Raw genomic sequence first — 16,866 nt, 5'->3', positions numbered from 1 at the left:
GGAGCTTGGGGAACATAAGGCTCACTCTGATCACAAGAGCTGCTGAAGGCAAGTGGGTTTCACAGGCTAGAAAGCAGCAAACCAGGGTCCCGGCCAGTGCCTACTGCTGTGCTTGGGCGGGTGGTGCTCTTGTAGGGTAGCACCTGGCAGGGACTCCTTCCCTAAGGCCTGTGGTGCTGGCTGCAGGGGCAGGGCAGAGGGGGAGACACATAAGTCTGGAGGAAGAGCTGGCTTTTTCTAATGTACCCACCATGTCCTGAATGCTCTTGGTGGCTCTGATGTCACCAAACGATAGCCATTAGAGTTGAGTGAAATCAATTCCTGTACCATCACACCCTTCCCAGCAAGTACACAGGACCTTTCTGTATTTTTCTCAGGAATCTCTCATCCAGAACCCAGAATTGCTTCCAAACTGGACCCAGCAACATGCTGTCACCATATGTTAGTGGGTTTTGCAAGTCTACCTCTAAAATATTTTGCTCTAACATAATTAGAAGGTGTGTAGAAGAAAAAGATTTTTGATTTGGAGTCAACAAATTTAGCCCAAATCCCTATTCCTTGCCTACTATTCAGCTAACCTTGAACAAATTTCTTAACCTCTCTGACTTTTAGGTTCCTATCCCATAACATGGTAATGATTACCGTACTGACTACTTCACAGATTGTAGTTGAATTCAAATGAGAAAAAGAAAATGAAAACCATGCTGTAAACTGTAGTTTATATAACTATCATGTGTTATTAATCTATACCGTACAACCCAGCAAAACTGATTTTCCTCATAATAGTGTCATTGAAGATAGGCACTAATGGAAATACCTTAAATATTGTAGAATTCCATTGAATATATCCACCTACAAGAATAATCTATAGCAGTTAGTGTTTCTATAGTGCATTATAATGTGTTTTATGGCATACATTATCTTTCTGATACTCACAATTATCCCGTGAGTTGGGTATTATTATTGCCATTTCACAGATGTGGAAACTGAGCCATAGAGCAATAAAACGGCTTGCCGGAGGCCACACAGCCCGTAAATGGTAGAACCGCAGCTTAGCCTGACTTCCAAATCCTCCTAGGCTCCTTCAACTACACCACATTCTTCTTCAAAATAGCCACTAGTCTGTCACTTTATAGCAAGAGTTTTCCAGAACACATAGGGCTTATTGACTCAAGCTTAAGTGGGAAACTACTTTCTTAAATGGAGTTTTATGCTTCTTTCCCGGAACGGTTTTGATCCTCCACACCCTGCAGTTGTCAAGATGAGAGAGTTTGTTGTTTTAATTTTATCTGTACTTCTGCACAAATAAAGAGAGCCTTCAAGAGCTGACGTCTCAGGGACTATCGGAAGAAAGCCAAGGGCTTGCTTTCTCTGCCAGAATCATTATACATTATTAAACTGTAGAACACCCATTTTGAGCAACAGTTTTATGAGAAAATAGCAGCAGCTAAACTCTATCAATCCTTAAAATTGCTGTTTATGAAGCAAAAAAGGTACCGGCTATATTTGAATTTTGTAATCACACAAGATGAGGGTCTGTGATACCCATTATTTGGGGTATAATGTGATAGCCGTTAGAGTTGTTGATTAGGTTTGAACCCAGGATTGAGTGCCTAAAGATTGCTGATCCTGTCTGGAATTCACACAACAATCAATATGAAGACTGAATAATGCGAACCTTTAGATCTCTCTTGGACTGTGAAGGTTTCTGTCTGTGATTTTAAAACAATGCCTTGGCATGAGAACAGAACACCACTCTTATACTCCCTTGGGCTAAAGAATTTTCAGTAGCTGGTGCTTCTGGTCTGACTTCTCACTTTCAGCTTAATGCCTCTAGATTACAGCTCCTCCTCGCAAGTGAAGCAGGACGTGATCAGCGGCAAGATACGAGGCTACCAGGCTGTCCTGGTTTGTGATGGTTTTCCTCTTCAGTTCAGCAAAGAGCAAAAGCAGGAGAGTGCAGAAGTAGCACTCGTGTTTCAAAGCAGGGAGGAACTCAAAAAAAACAAACCAAAGGACAAAGATTGGCACACCTCTAAAGAAGAAGCCAAAAAAAAGAAATCGAAGATCATATTCTTCATCTATCCAGCGCTATGTCTCGCCCTACACACAGAAGACCAGAATACCGTAAAATAGTAAGATCTTTTTATAAATATATTCTCAAAGAAATTTTTTTCAACTTCAGAGAAAATGTTTTCTTGAGTGATTTCTGACTTATTTTGAAAGGTGTCACTATAAGTAGATTTTTTCAGTGGAGCAAGGAAGTGTTTAGCGGAGTGTATCACAAATGACAACTCTGGGAATAGTTGCAATGATCTCTTACACACTGTAACAGGATAATAGATTCTTTATGCATATTTTAGGGTCTTCTTTTCTGACTAATTAGATCTATAAAAATGTCAAATTTTTCTTTCATCTCTGACAGAAAATATGAAAAGATTAAACAATGCTTTGTATTTCATACTTGTAATTCTTTGTTTCATACTTAGGAAATAGGAAATGAATGTATATAAAATAGTTGATTATGTGTTAAATTGAATAGGAATAGATCATCAAAAAACTCAGGATTAAAAGATTATCTTTAAACATATATTTCCTTGTCTTAAATGTGTTTATTATTATTATTTGTATATGCTATTATCCTTTCTATATATTCCAAGTTCAGAGTTACTTTAAAAATTTAATTATTTGAGATTAGATTTAGATAAATATTCTTCTTTAATCTTCTCACTATAGTTTTAGGCATTCAGAAGTTATGGATGTGAAATCTCACCATTAAGTTTAAAGCTCCTTTAATTATTTCAGGACACTGATGGGTGTTGGATAAAATTAAGCTAATTTCAGCCATAGGTATAGAATTATATGACTAACTGGCACACCTTGGTTGGGAATGCCTGCAGATGACCCCTCTGGCATTCTGGGATCAAAGTATAAAGAAAAAAGAAATCTCAAAAATTTGCTGCTACAGCTGACTTCCTCCTGATGGTCTCCTTGGCAGATTCAGAATCCATTAGGGATTGTGCAGAATCATGAGAAGTCTCACCCAATTATTTCTTTCAACTGAAAACATGCTCGGCATATACCAAAGGCCATTCTAGAACGTTAGAAATTTATATCAGCAACTAGTATTCTTTTAAAAAACTTCCTCCATGAAAATACATCGCAAGTTATATAATGGAAACAAATGCACAGAAAGACGTCCTTGTGTTAAAAAATTTATTTTATTTCACAGCTCTCCCCACCCACCAAGTAATGTATCGGATTATGGGTACAATTTGTTCTTAAAAGTGAAAATTGTGACAATAATTAGAAGGAGGGTGGAAAAAGTGAACAGATGATCTGGAAATCTGCTTCCAACTAGAAAGATTTGTGGAAAAGTAATAGAGTAACATATTGTTTGTAACTTTGCCTGTAACATAAAACCAACCCTTTTTCTCTAGAACAAAGATCTTTTCGTCCTCACCTATGGAGCTCTGGTTGCCCAACTGTGTAAGGATTATGAGAAAGATGAAGATGTGAATAAATATTTAGATAAGATGTAAGTAGAAGTCTTTCATTCTTGTGGAATGTATGTTGTTTCTTAGCATCCTCTGCATTTTGTCCACCTCTGATGACTTTCCAGTTCCATTTCATCAGCTCTTCTCTTCCTTCAATGATTCACATGTTAAACCGAACATAATTTCTGACAACTGCCATTTGGATTGTCCTAAAGTAGAAAGCAATAGGAAGGAACTTCTTTTCTATGAATATCAAGCGTGGAATGTTTTTTTTTGGTTAGAAATCATTTCTTTGCTAGTCGCTTATAAGCAAAGGCTGTAGTAAAACCAAAATCATTGTTTTAACGCTATGATGGATCATCAAGTTGGAATCCTTTCAGAAGTCTTTTGTTCAAACATAACTCCTTCCAATATAAACATCTACTTACATAAGCAGAGACCATCTATGGAAAGAAATGCAAAAAACTACTAACGGTAGTTTCCTGAGAGAACTGGGAGAATGAGGATTATAGTTGAAGAGAGATTTACTTTCTCCTATGCAGTATTTTTATTGTTTGAATGCTTTTACATTACTATGCTTTACTTAAAAATATATTAAATAGAGAAACTCACTATTTCCTTTGAAAATAAAGACCATTCTTTTTGACTTTATTCATGGGAATTCTGTCTGCACAAATTCAGCCTTTAATTTTCTCAGAATAATTATATGATCATCAGATTCATGCCCAATAATAAAATATCTGTCAGTATTTTTTAAACCTCTTAATAATGGATCCTGAAAAGGACACTAAGAGGGCAGTGATTGGAAAACCTGTACTAGTTAGAAGATTTAAACAGATTGAAGGGCGAAATTAGCTCAGTTGAGCATTTTAGAGCTTTTTAAAGTTTACTTTATTTTATTTTCAGTTGGAATACAGAAAAAAGACAAAGGAGAGCTTGAAAGATTTTTTGTTTTGAACCCTTGGTTTCCTTCCTTTCTTTTTGCTTATTCTTTTTCTATTGGAAAGTTCTTTTCCATGGTCCTGTGTTTATTTTGGTTCACACACTTTTTTTTTTCATTTCTTCTTAGTCAGGAGCACTCTTTCAGCTAAACTGTCTGTAATGGTGGGAGCTGCTTAAACTGTTTTACACTTTGGTCATCCTTAAACATGTGATGTAGCATTTCCAGAAGTTACGCCATTTTATTTAACTTATGTTAAATTGGCGTTGTTTTGTGAAACAGCTGTAGAAAATGAAGAAACATTTGTTTGACTAAAAAAATACCTTTGGTTAGCTACATGGATGCACATTTCAACAAATATGAATGAAACATTAAAGAATAAATTTTGAGAGGCTGCAGAAAAGCCTTGCCTTAAAAAAACAATAATTCACATTTGGATTTCTTTAATAGCTTCTGCTGAGAGCATCTTACATTTTTACTTTGATATGTAAAATATCTACTTTACAGAAACATACCTTTGACCAAAGCAAGATATATATACGTACGCTGCACTAACCATAATGTTCTGGGTTCCCATTACTGTCGCCAGTGGCCAAGCCTGTGGATAGGCAGAAAAATTAGAAAACACTGGAAACGTTTTTTAAATCCTGGTACAACTATTTCTGTAAAGTGTATGTTCTGTTCTTTGAAAGTCTTTTCAGTGGGAACTTCCTGTTTAGGATCACAGAACATTTTTCTCGAAAGGCAAGTAAGCTAAATTGAATATTTCTATGCACTCAGAAATATAAATAGAATATCTCATAGATTTAATGAATTAACGAGCACTCTGACATCAAATCCATCTCCCTCCAACCACCCAGTCACAAAATATCTCCCCCACTTTTAGACCCTATGGAGCAAATATTGCGTCTGCAACTGTGGAGTCTTTACTTTGCTGGGAATCTGTTGCTCCGTTCAAATTCCTTCACTTGTCTGTGCATGTGTGGCTGTAAAATTCAAAGACAATTTTGTGCCAACAATTTGGCAAAAGCAGTCTTATTCCTTTCTATTTCTACCATTAAGGCCATATCTCCTCAACTAGATTGAAAGTTCTTAGGTTCTTAGGTCTAGCTTGTTGAAGGTGTCTTCTCAGCCATCTTAGCCACATTCTCCGTTGTATTATCGCATCTCAATAAAAGACTTTCAGAATCGTACTTCAGGTACTGCTCAAGCTGTTTGCTGTGTGCTGGAGCTAACAGATAATACAAATAGCTTCTCCCAAGTCCCATAGCTTCAGTTTCCCTGGTATGAGAAATGAATTTTCTGAATTTGGCTTTTTTTCTTTTTACTAAACTTCAGAGTTCTAACTGCTGATGCCTGCACTGGCAACAAAAACTGATTTCTCTATTCCCTTCTTCCCCTCCTTCCAGATCCCATCACAGACACACCTCCCTCCTACCGTAACGGCTGTGCTGAGAGAAAAATGAGCATCCGGGAACCACATCTGTAGCCAACAAAAAGCTAGCTAGACCCTCATTCTGTTTCCGTCAACAGCTAATGATGAGAGAGTTAGCTGCTAATGAGAAACATCAGGCTGCACACATCAGACTCCTTTAACTTTAACTTACACTGTCAAATTTGGGCCAGCCCTTACTCCTCAGACTCCTTTGCTTGTAGGAGACTAGTTAATAGTGTTGCTCTCTGTTTCTATGGTCTGCGGGGCTCCTTAGCCCACTGCCAAATAGCCATTTGACTTGTCAAGTTTAGTTTACTTTGTTATCCTCTTGTGCAAGGGCCGATCAGATGAATCCATTCTTAAACATTGATAGACGTCACTAATTCTCAAATATTATCTTCAGACCACACTCTTCTCCTTCATCCGCAGGGGATATGGCATTGGAACACGGCTGGTGGAGGACTTTTTGGCTCGCTCTTGTGTAGGAAGATGCCATAGCTATTCAGAAATCACAGACATAATTGCCCAGGTGAGCGCATTTTTCGGTCTGTCAGTATGTTTTGAAAATCTTTGATTCGTCCTCAGTTTGGTGATTTTCTACTCCGATGGAACCAAGTTCCAGTTGTATTCATTATTAGGTGCTAAGAGAGGGGATTCTGATCGAAAAGCATTTTATTTCAGCACAGAGATAAAGCTATTGTGAACGGAGAAAAATGCTTCCAGCCTTTTAACCATCTATCGATTTTTCTGAACACATGGTGTATGCGGAGTGTGTGTCCCACACAGGGAAAAATATTTTGAGAGGGTAAACAGAGGGGAATGTAGTAGGGCAACTTTATAACATGCATGTCCCGAACCAATTTCTTTATATAATCGTTTTCAGCACATGGAAGGAGATAGCCCTTGGCTGTCTCAGAGAATATTATTGTAGCCATTTCATTCCCAGAGCAATGTTTTCCCAAGAGGAAAATAAAGCTTCCTGCAAATGGAAGTGCTCTAAGACTTTCACAGTCCTCATATATGAGACAGAATTTGGCATCATCCAGAACTAGCTCAAATTTCTTAGATATAAGATGAGATGGGGAAATGCAGCCATAGTGAGACTTTCCTTAATCTGCCAGGTTATCAGATTAAATCAGGACTATGGTTATTACCCTAGTGTTGTTCATTTGAAGAAGACCTAGAAAGTGTGCACGGATGTGAGATATGTATGAGGTCCAGGGATGCCACCTCCAGGTTCTCACAACCGGCCAATTAAGTCAATCTCATTCTTCTTTTCTCTCCTGATGCTTAACATTATTATACGTTGCCATACTGACTCTTCACATGAGTGGCAATCATAGTGCTACATGTGCCTTGTGATTCTAAATGCAGTGTTACATATCTTTTTTGTCTTTCGTCCTTACAGTATCTCTGTGAAGTTGGCAGAGTAGGAGTTATTATCCCCACTTTTCCAGATAAGAAAACTGAGTCCCAGAAAGCAAATAATAAATTGATTACTAGTACATGTGAAAAAGAAATTTGCACATTCAAAAACACAATCCAAATGAAAGATTTTCCCGCTTATTGTCATTATTACTTTCATTATGTCATGGCTAGTGGATCATGTGGTTGAAATGGAAATCCAGGTCTTCTAGTCCTAGTGTAGTGAGTTTAGCACAGGACTAAACAGGTTGTTAAAAATTCTCTTTCCATATTGGAGGAATATAACTAAGATCTTGAAACAGTAGTTTGAAAAATGAAATAATTTTTCACTAAATCAATTCTATGGGCAATACTATAAGAATACCAGCTGTTTTAATGGAAAGGAAATATTAAAAATATCTAAATGCAGATGGTTGTGTTCTATTTCTGTAAAAAATGCCATTGGGATTTTGAAGGGAATTTTACTGAGTCAGTAGATTGCTTTGGGTAGTATGGGCATTTGAACAATATTGAGTATTCAAATCCATGAACACGGATGTCATTCCATTTGTTTTTGTCTTAATTTCTTTCATCAATGTTTTGTAGTTTTCAGTATACAGTCTTTCACCTCCTTAGTTAAGTTTATTCCTAGGCACTTCATCCTTTTTTTGTGCTATTGTAAAAGGAATTTTCTTAATTTCTTTTTTGGATAGTTCATTGTTACTGTATAACAACACAACTGATTTTTGTATGTTGATTTCATATCCTGAAGCTTTACTGAAAAGATTTATTAGTTATAAACAGGTTTTTGTGGTGTCTTTAGGGTTTTCTACATACAAAATCATGTTATCTGCAAAAAGAGATCATTTTACTTCTTTTCCAGTTTGGATGCCTTTTATTTCTTTTTCTTGCCTAATTGCTCTGGCCAGGACTTCCAGTACTATGTTGAGCAGAAATGGTGAGAGCAGTTATCCTTACTTTGCTCCTGATCTTAGAGGAAAAGCTTTTAATTTTTCACCATTGAGTACGGAAATGGGAAAAATGTCTCTTCAACAAATGGTGCTGAGAAAACTAAATTACCACATGCAAAAGAATGGAATTGAACCCTTATCTTACACCATACACAAAATCAACTCAAAATGGATCAAAAACTTAAACATAAGACCCAAAACTATAAAACTTCTAGAACAAAGCATAGGGCGAACTACCATGACATTGGTCTTGACAATGATTTCATGGATATGACATCAGAAGCACAGGCAACAAAAACAAAATAAGCAAGTCAGATTACATTAAACTAAAAAGCTTCTGCATGGTAAACAATCAACAGAGTAAAAAGGCAACGTACAGAATGGGAGAAAATATTTGCAAACCATATATGTGATAACAGGTTAATCTCCAGAGTATATAAGGAATTCCTATAACTCTAGTAAAAAAAAAAAAAACTGCTAACCCGATTAAGAAATAGGTTAAGGATTTGAATAGACATTTCTCCAAAGAAGACATGCAAATGGCCAATAGGAATATGAAACAATGCTCAAAGTCACTAATCAGGGAAATGCAAATCAAAACTACACTAAGATATCACTTCACACTTGTAAAGATGTCTATTATTAAAAAAAACACAACAAGTGTTGGTGAGGATGTGGAGAAAGTAGAACCCTTGCACACTGTTGGTGGGAATGCAAAATGGTGCAGCCACCATGGAAAACAGTATGGAAGTTTCTCAAAAAGTTTAAAATAGAGTTACTATTATGATCTACCAATCCCACTTCTGGGTATTTATCCAAAAGAATTAAAATCAGGATATCAAAGAAATATTAGCACTTCTATATTCATTGCAGCACTGTTCACAGTAGCCAAAATGTGGAAACAACCTAAAAGTCTATTGACAGATGAATGGATAAAGAAAATATGGTGTATACATCAATGGCATTAAAAAGAAGCAAATTCTGCAATATGCAACAACATGGTTGAAGCCAGTCACAGAAGGACTAATACTGCATTATTCCACTTATATGAGGTATCTAAAATAGTCAAATTCATAGAATACAAGAGTGGAATGGTGGTTGCCAGGAACTATGGGGAGAAGGAAATGGAGAGTTACTAATCAATGGGCATAAAGTTTCAGTCAAGCAAGATGAATGAGCTCTGGCGGTGTATTGTACAACATTGTAGCTATAGTCAACAATAATGTATTGTACACTTAAACATTTAAGAGGGTAGATCTCATGTTAAGTATTCTTATCACAATTTAAAAAAAAAAAACACTTAAAAGAAACAGGTCTGTTTGATATAAAACTAAGAGCATGTATAATATCCATTTTCCCAAATATCTCTTCTCTAAACCTTTCATGTCTTTTTGACCTTTCTGATGTCATGCAAATTCTTGTCTGCTCCTCCTGTCCTCAGTGAACTGGGAAAAGATCCACTTCCACTCCCATGCAAGAGTCCTTCTTAACAATGAGGAGAATATTTCATCACCCTTACTCATCTCTTGCGCAGACAAGTTGTCTCCTGGTCTTTGCACTTTCCTTCAAAGGCTTCCCTCTTCATCATTTTCACTTCTCCAGTAAAATGTTCTTTCACATGTGGGAATGATGTCACCCAATTCAAGAGCATTTTAACACTGATGAAGGGTCAGACTTTAGTTATGTCCTGACCCACTGAAGATTTGCTTATAATTAGCAGCTTTCATTAAAAGGTCTGGCCTTCGGGAGCGTTATCTCATTAATCCTTGTAAACGCGCCTCAGAGGAGGCAGGTGTCAGACGTTCCAGAGTCAGTTTTATAGAGAAGTGTGCGAGGTCAGAGGAAGTTTACGGTAGTCACATGCTGCTTCTGGAGCAGGGCAGAACCAGGAACAGAACCTGATGGTTGTGACCTTCGTTTGGCTGCCCTCTCAGACCATGCTCTTAGACAGAACACCATTATCATCCTTCTCGAGCGCCTGTGTACATGCACTGTGGCTTCCACAGAACTCATGATCCCTGCCCTGGTTTCAGAGAAAGGAAAAGCAGAGAGAGAGAGAAAGAAGATGCTTCTGAAGAGAACTGACTAGATGAAGAAACCTATGGCCAGATGAGTGAAGTGAGTCCTCCAAGAGCTAGTTAGTGAAACACTGTGCGTAGGAACAGGTCTCCTGACCTTATGCTGTGCTCTACACTCTGCCTCTGGGAGGGGAAAATTATGTAACTTCAGGTATTAATAACATCCCTTTCTCTTATTTTCCTCACTTTGCCTTTTCCAAAGGAGAGGTCACTCTATCACTAAGCATCTGACAAATCGTGTCGGCAGGCCTTAGACCTCAAATTCCGCCATCTAGTGGTCTGAGAAAAAATCCCGTGACACAGGCCAAATCATTGATTGAAAAAAATCTTTAGTCAGCCTTATATTTTACACAAAAAGAGATGACAGGCTAATTCTAAAGGCATCTTCCTGAAACATTAAAATGTACCCATTTTTAACATGCGATTTTTTTCGTATACAAGCCTACTTTTTGTGGTGATTGCCTCGAGGTATAACTAACTACACATTTCAAATAAGACATATAATTTATAAAAATTGTCAGCAGCATTACAAATGATATTGAAAAACTTTAGTAATACAAAATCTTTCTTCATAAAAGCTCAAATTCCCACCTGTTGTCTTTTTTTCCCTTATGAGAGCCTTGTACAGTAAAAAGGGCATCTATCATTAACCCCATTTTACTGATCACGTAATTCAGACTTAGACGTCACCACAGACACATAGTAAGAAAAGTCAGCTTAGAATTCAATTCTTCTGACCTTATTCCAGTGTTTCTTCCAAATATTGTTTCTTTAAAATATAGCTTTGAAGATTTTCTCCTATTATGATCATTATTATGAGAAAAATGAAAATGTGGAATTTGCAGGAGAGTTGCCATAGTGGTTTTTAGTTGTGGTATTGAAATATTAGAAAGTTTAACTGTAACTTAACAGGCATAATCTCCTTCAGTTTATTATCAGGATGAATAGAAAATACAAAGTTACTTCTCTTTGGTCTAAGGTCTAAAAAACCTCCTTAGTTATACAAAAATATATTTCATGGTTTCCAAACACACTTAAGATAAAAGTTTTATTATTAGAGATAAACTTGATTATTTAAATCAAGATGGTCATATTGACAAGAAATATTATAATATTGCCTTTTAAGAGGAATTTACACACAAGGAGCTCTGATCCTCGTCAGATTCAGAGCAATAGTCTCATCAAGTCCAATGTAGTAGACATTAAAAGGTGAGTCCACATCCTGTTCAGCCACATTCCCACTGTGACCCTGAGCAAATCGTAAAGACTGCCAGAACCTCAGTTTCCATATATGTCAGACGAGAGTTTTCTCAGTATAGTTCTCCTGATTTTCAGCTATTACTTTCCCAAGCTGAAATCTAGACAGGGAACTATAATCATAAATAGCTGAATGTGGTGGGCGTAGCTTCCACGGCCTCTCTCAGAGCATCCATAGCTTCTAGTTACTGATGGTGTTTACAGCTGCTTGGTGCAGCACGAGCTGTTCATCGCGGCTGGGAAAGCTTTTTACTGTCAGGTCGATGTCATAATGATGGTCGCTCTGAGGGGTATTGAGGGAATTTATAATTTTTCAACATAAACATCACATTATTCATGTTGTCAGTGTAAGATGAAATTTTTAAAGAAAGAAAAATATGATATAAAATATATAAAAAGACTTGTTAAAACTTGAAATTCTGGTCTTCAGACTAAAAAATTGGAACCCAATATATTGTACTTGTCGGAAATTCTGGAAAGCAAAAATGAGATCATTTCCTTTTAATAGTATAAATTGAAATTTTGCCTTAATTAAATAATGTGAGCAATGATTGTTTTTTGGATAAGTAATAAAAAAATCGAAGAAATAATTGAAAGCATGTGTTCATAGGAGGCAACATAAATGAGGATACCTAAAGCAGGAAAGGAAATCTAAATGGCGAATTTTGTAAATATAAACTCCAGGACAAAAGATTTAGGAATATAATCCAGAGAGGAGTCTAAATGGCAGAGGGAATTTTTTTTTAGTGGATAAATCATTTTTATTTCAATAAAGTGGTCCATTTAAGATTAGAGTTGATTCTAGAAGGACTCCAGCAAGTCCTTCTGGTCATATTTCTTTTATCCTGCTTCCGATCTGAATGCGCAAAACTGACATGGCAGAATCTATACAAATAATTCAAATACTTTGAAGCCTTAAAGTCCTGAGTCACTTTCAGGTGGTGGCAGCTCCGTGGACGTAGAATTGCCATCTCCAACAAAGATTCGTACTCAGAAGCACTGATTTAATACCTCAAAAGGGACATCCAAATCTGACTTTATTAGACATTTTCAGAGGGGTGTGCCATGGCTTGGAAGGTGAATCAGTGAGGTCTCAGTCAGGAGATAGAAATCACACAATCATTTCAACAAGGAAGGTTTAGCATAAAACATTAGTAACTATTTACAGGGGACTACCTGGTAAGAAAGGGAGAAAATGCTAAAGAATTCCCTAGTGCTGAGAGAGAATACCCAAAGAAGCACCACATTTTGAAGGAGGCCCCTCTTCCCAAGGCTGAGCCTCTAAGGTCTTTGGAGACGTGTGATTGGGACCCACGGATGGGGGAAAAGGCCTCTGGGTTGCCTGGCTGAGACTGGTGGGCAGGGGATCATGGATCAAAACTGGTAAGTGGGAATCTCCCACTGGGGTAAAAGTGGGTTGAGGCGGGCAGTGAAGGAACCACGGGCCGGGACTAGCCAGCTGGGAAGGGAGTGCCACTGGGTAGCCCACGCACTACCAGTCACCATTTCCAGCAGGAGTAAAACAAGAAAAGACACGCTAGAGCCAGGAAGAGCAGCCCCCCCTCCTGCTGTGCCCCTACAGAACCTTCCACTGGCAAAGGAGAGAGATTTGCAAGATCTACCTCCAGCATCACAAGCAAGGCACTGAAGAGTGGGTTTGGAGCTGAGAGGCAACAATCCCGCTAACAACCAGCCCAGAAGGCAAGAGCCATTGTGGTGCTTGCTTACATGTCTACTGCCGTTTGTGACTTTGGTGGCCTCATGTTTGACCCTATCCAAACTGCTTGCCTACACATGAGCTGTTCTCACCTCTAAGTGCAACTCTAGCAGGCTGGTGGAAGGGAGATGTGGCAAGGGAAACCGCATTCTTTTCTTTGAAGGGTAGGGCCAACTTCCTTACAGTGAAGATGCAAAATAGAATGAAAAGCACAATTTTCAATATGCAAACTTTTCTTCTGAAATAAAGATTTTCTGTTAAACACTGAAGTTTGTTAAATACAGCCGCTGCTTCTTTTTCTACGAATTTCTCTGTAACCAAATCTATGTCCTCTCTCCCCTAACTACTAAATCTACTCTGTTTTATTACCGTTAGAAGTGGTATTAAATGACATTATGGGCCAAGAACTGCAGAATGTGGCTGACCAATAACTTGTACTCTCTTCCATGGAAGTCCACGGAAGTGAGATGTAAGGCACAATGCAGGTCGGCACGTAAGCTGCCACCCAGTGGAAGATATGGTGGGATCTTGGGGCTGAGACTTACAGCCTGCGTAAGGATCTCAGACTCTTTAAATCAAACAAGTGCATTTTCTGAAATGTCCATATGTTAACGTGCCAAAGGGCGAAACTTCCTTTGCATTGTAGGAGGCAGGAGTTGTGAGGTCCAGATGAGTAAGCAAACATGACAGAACAACCTTGACAAGGTAAAGGAACTCATGATTAACCTTACTTAGAACATCTTTATGATGAAAATAGAGCAACCTAAGCCTGCATTTTAGTTTAATGTTTTAATCAGTCTGTGAAATACAATTTGACTGTGTTTTGTGCCTGTTGATCTTCCAAGAATTTGCTGTTGACCAGCTTCCTTTGTATATATTTCATTCTCCATCTAACCGGAACAAAAGTGTTTCGCAAAGAATAGAAATAATAGGGGCTGGCCCCGTGGTCGAGTGGTTAAGTTCGCGTGCTCCGCGGCAGGCGGCCCAGTGTTTCGTTGGTTCGAATCCTGGGCGCGGACATGGCACAGCTCATCAAACCACGCTGAGGCAGCGTCCCACATGCCACAACTAGAAGGACCCACAACGAAGAATATACAACTATGTACCGGAGGGGCTTTGGGGAGAAAAAGGAAAAAATAAAATCTTTAAAAAAAAAAAAAAGAATAGAAATAATATAGTTTTCTCAGGTTACAGTAATACTCATAAACTTTGTTTGATTTGGTACTTTGTTGTACTATCCAGTGAAGTTAACTCTCTTTTCTGGGACATTTCATTTCCCTGAAGTCTGTAAGCTTTTCAAAGGGCGGGATAATTTCAGGCGTTCCTGGGGTTTGTCCCACTGTGCTGTGGCAAACCAGCACATTGTAGACATTCATTAAGTACCGCTGAAGTGAATTTAGGAAATATTTGGAGATGTTTTCACACATCTACTCACTGTTGCTCCTCCTACTCTGTCCACAAGAGGGCAGCAGTCCACATTCATCTTCAAATTAAAGAGTCCACTCCCTTTCCCTCGCACCCCAACTCTCACCACCTGCAGAAGCCCCCTTATTTCAAGCAACATTTATTACACTGAAACTTCAGCACTCCAGAAGTGTCTAGTTGCTCACAATAACAAATTCTCACCAACCAAATTTGAACTGCAATAGGATCCTGGACAGGAAAATAGCTGATTCTTATTAAATAATAGAAAGTGAAATCATCTTGATAATTTTATTGAAAGGTTTATTTTTCCCCTATTTATATGAGTGGAGAAAGTTTCAGGAGAAGAAGGACATTCATTCTTGTTACATTAAGGTCAATTGTGATTACAAAATGCAAGCATCAAATAGGTAATCAAATGATTAGACATTACAATTCACTTAACTTACTTAACAGGCATGTATGTCTTCCAGTTTATTATGAGGACAAATAAAAATGCAACTGTATCCCTCTCTTTTCTAAGACATAAATACATCTCCCTAGTTACGCAAAGTATATTTCATGCTTTCCAAACACATTTATGATAAAAAGTTTTATTATTAGGAGAAGCTAATTAGAGATACAATTAATCATGTAAATAAATAATTTCCATTTATTATGGAAAATATTCGAAATGTATCCTAAAATTCATCACGGAGCTAAATTGTGTTAGATAGACTCCTTTATATTGCTGGCATTGGGATTATGTCAGGTCATCGTGGTTCATGGTAAGGATATTTTGTGGCTCAACAGCTAGGCCTCATGGAAGAATAGAAACTGAAAATCCTTCATTCCATCTTATCATCTCGGTAGCAGACATTAGCGGTTCCCTACCTCAATCCTCTGCCACTTTGGTGACTCGTCTATTCTTGGCTTACTTTGCTCTTACAGCTTCCTGCCGGCATCTTTCTTTCTCCTTTATCTTCTCTCCACCTCAGCGATCCTGCTGCTTCATGGTTTTTGCTGCCTCATAGCTTCTGCTTACTCTCTTTTTCTGCATATTTTTTATCATCCAAACTGTGACTCTGTGTGTCTCATACTCAAAGTCCCAGAAAGAGGGTCTCCAGCCTGTCAGTCAATCACTAGCCCTCTGCTGGGTAAAGCTTTCACACTAGGCCACTTCCACGCCCATAGCCAATCTATGTACTGACCACCTGGGCTTTCCAATGCCCGTGCAAGTCCATTGTCTGTGGCCAGAACAGCAGGGTAATGAGACACAGAGCATGGCCATCATAGGGAACCCCTAGGAAGAGGATTTGGGTATGAAAAACATTCTGAGATTTCCCAAAATGGGACAAAGTCATTAGCAAAGACCTTGTTCTTCCAGTCTAGGAAATCTGTAACAGTAATTTGAGTCTTACTTTACCTATGAACCTGCTGCTCGCTTTACTCGTCTTACTGATGCTGGTGTTTCCTTTCCTTTGCTGCAGAGGCTAGAATTTGTGTAGAGAATAATGCAGCAGGCTCCATTTAGCATGCTGACTATAAGGCATTGAAATAGAGAGAATTGTCATTGTTAGACGTTTTGCAGATAATAACCAAGTAAGCAAAGCTTTCAAAAGAAACCTTTCCCCTATGAAGCAGTCCAAGTGACACTACATTGTTAGTTGAAAGTAAATATTTTAGACCGTTAGCAGGAGTGGGTCAGACATTTCTCAGAACAGTAAACTTAGGGACCTTTGGTGGAAGGGAGATAACCAAATTCTCCTGGGAAAATGATGTTGTACTACAGTAGATGGTATTAAGTTTTCTTTTGAATTTCTAATAAGGGAATTAATCATAAAAGTTCACTCTTTTCCTCTAATCGTATGCAGCTTTTACTTTTGTTTCTCTTTTTCTAAATTTTTTTTCAATTCTTTCTTTTGTCATTCTGTGTTTTCTCAAAGAATGTTACCAGTGATGACCTGATTTTTCTTTCTTTTTTTTTTTTTTTTTTTGAGGAAGATTAGCCCTGAGCTAACTGCTGCCAATCCTCCTCTTTTTGCTGAGGAAGACTGGCCCTGAGCTAACACCCATGCCCATCTTCCTCTACTTTATATGTGGGATGCCTACCACAGCATGGCTTGATGAGCGGTGCCATGTCCGCATCTGGGATCCGAACCGGTA

General features: G+C 38.1%; 1 protein-coding gene across 1 annotated transcript in view; it reads left to right on the top strand.

Annotated features, from left to right (window-relative positions):
- The first annotated feature begins 1,505 nt into the window (after positions 1 to 1,505).
- TRAPPC3L (trafficking protein particle complex subunit 3L) overlaps positions 1,506 to 16,866 on the top strand; it is a 58,561-nt gene continuing 43,200 nt past the window's right edge. Inside the window, exons 1-3 of the mRNA XM_014866143.3 lie at positions 1,506 to 2,135; positions 3,441 to 3,538; positions 6,302 to 6,401. Of these exons, the coding sequence (XP_014721629.1) occupies positions 2,094 to 2,135; positions 3,441 to 3,538; positions 6,302 to 6,401 (240 nt within the window). The 5' untranslated portion in view covers positions 1,506 to 2,093. The remainder of the gene's footprint in view (positions 2,136 to 3,440; positions 3,539 to 6,301; positions 6,402 to 16,866) is intronic.

The sequence above is a fragment of the Equus asinus genome, chromosome 24 (assembly GCF_041296235.1).
Source record: "Equus asinus isolate D_3611 breed Donkey chromosome 24, EquAss-T2T_v2, whole genome shotgun sequence".
NCBI lineage: Eukaryota > Metazoa > Chordata > Mammalia > Perissodactyla > Equidae > Equus > Equus asinus.
The sequence above is the reverse complement of the archived record's forward strand: the minus strand, read 5'-3'. Positions and strand labels throughout refer to the sequence as shown.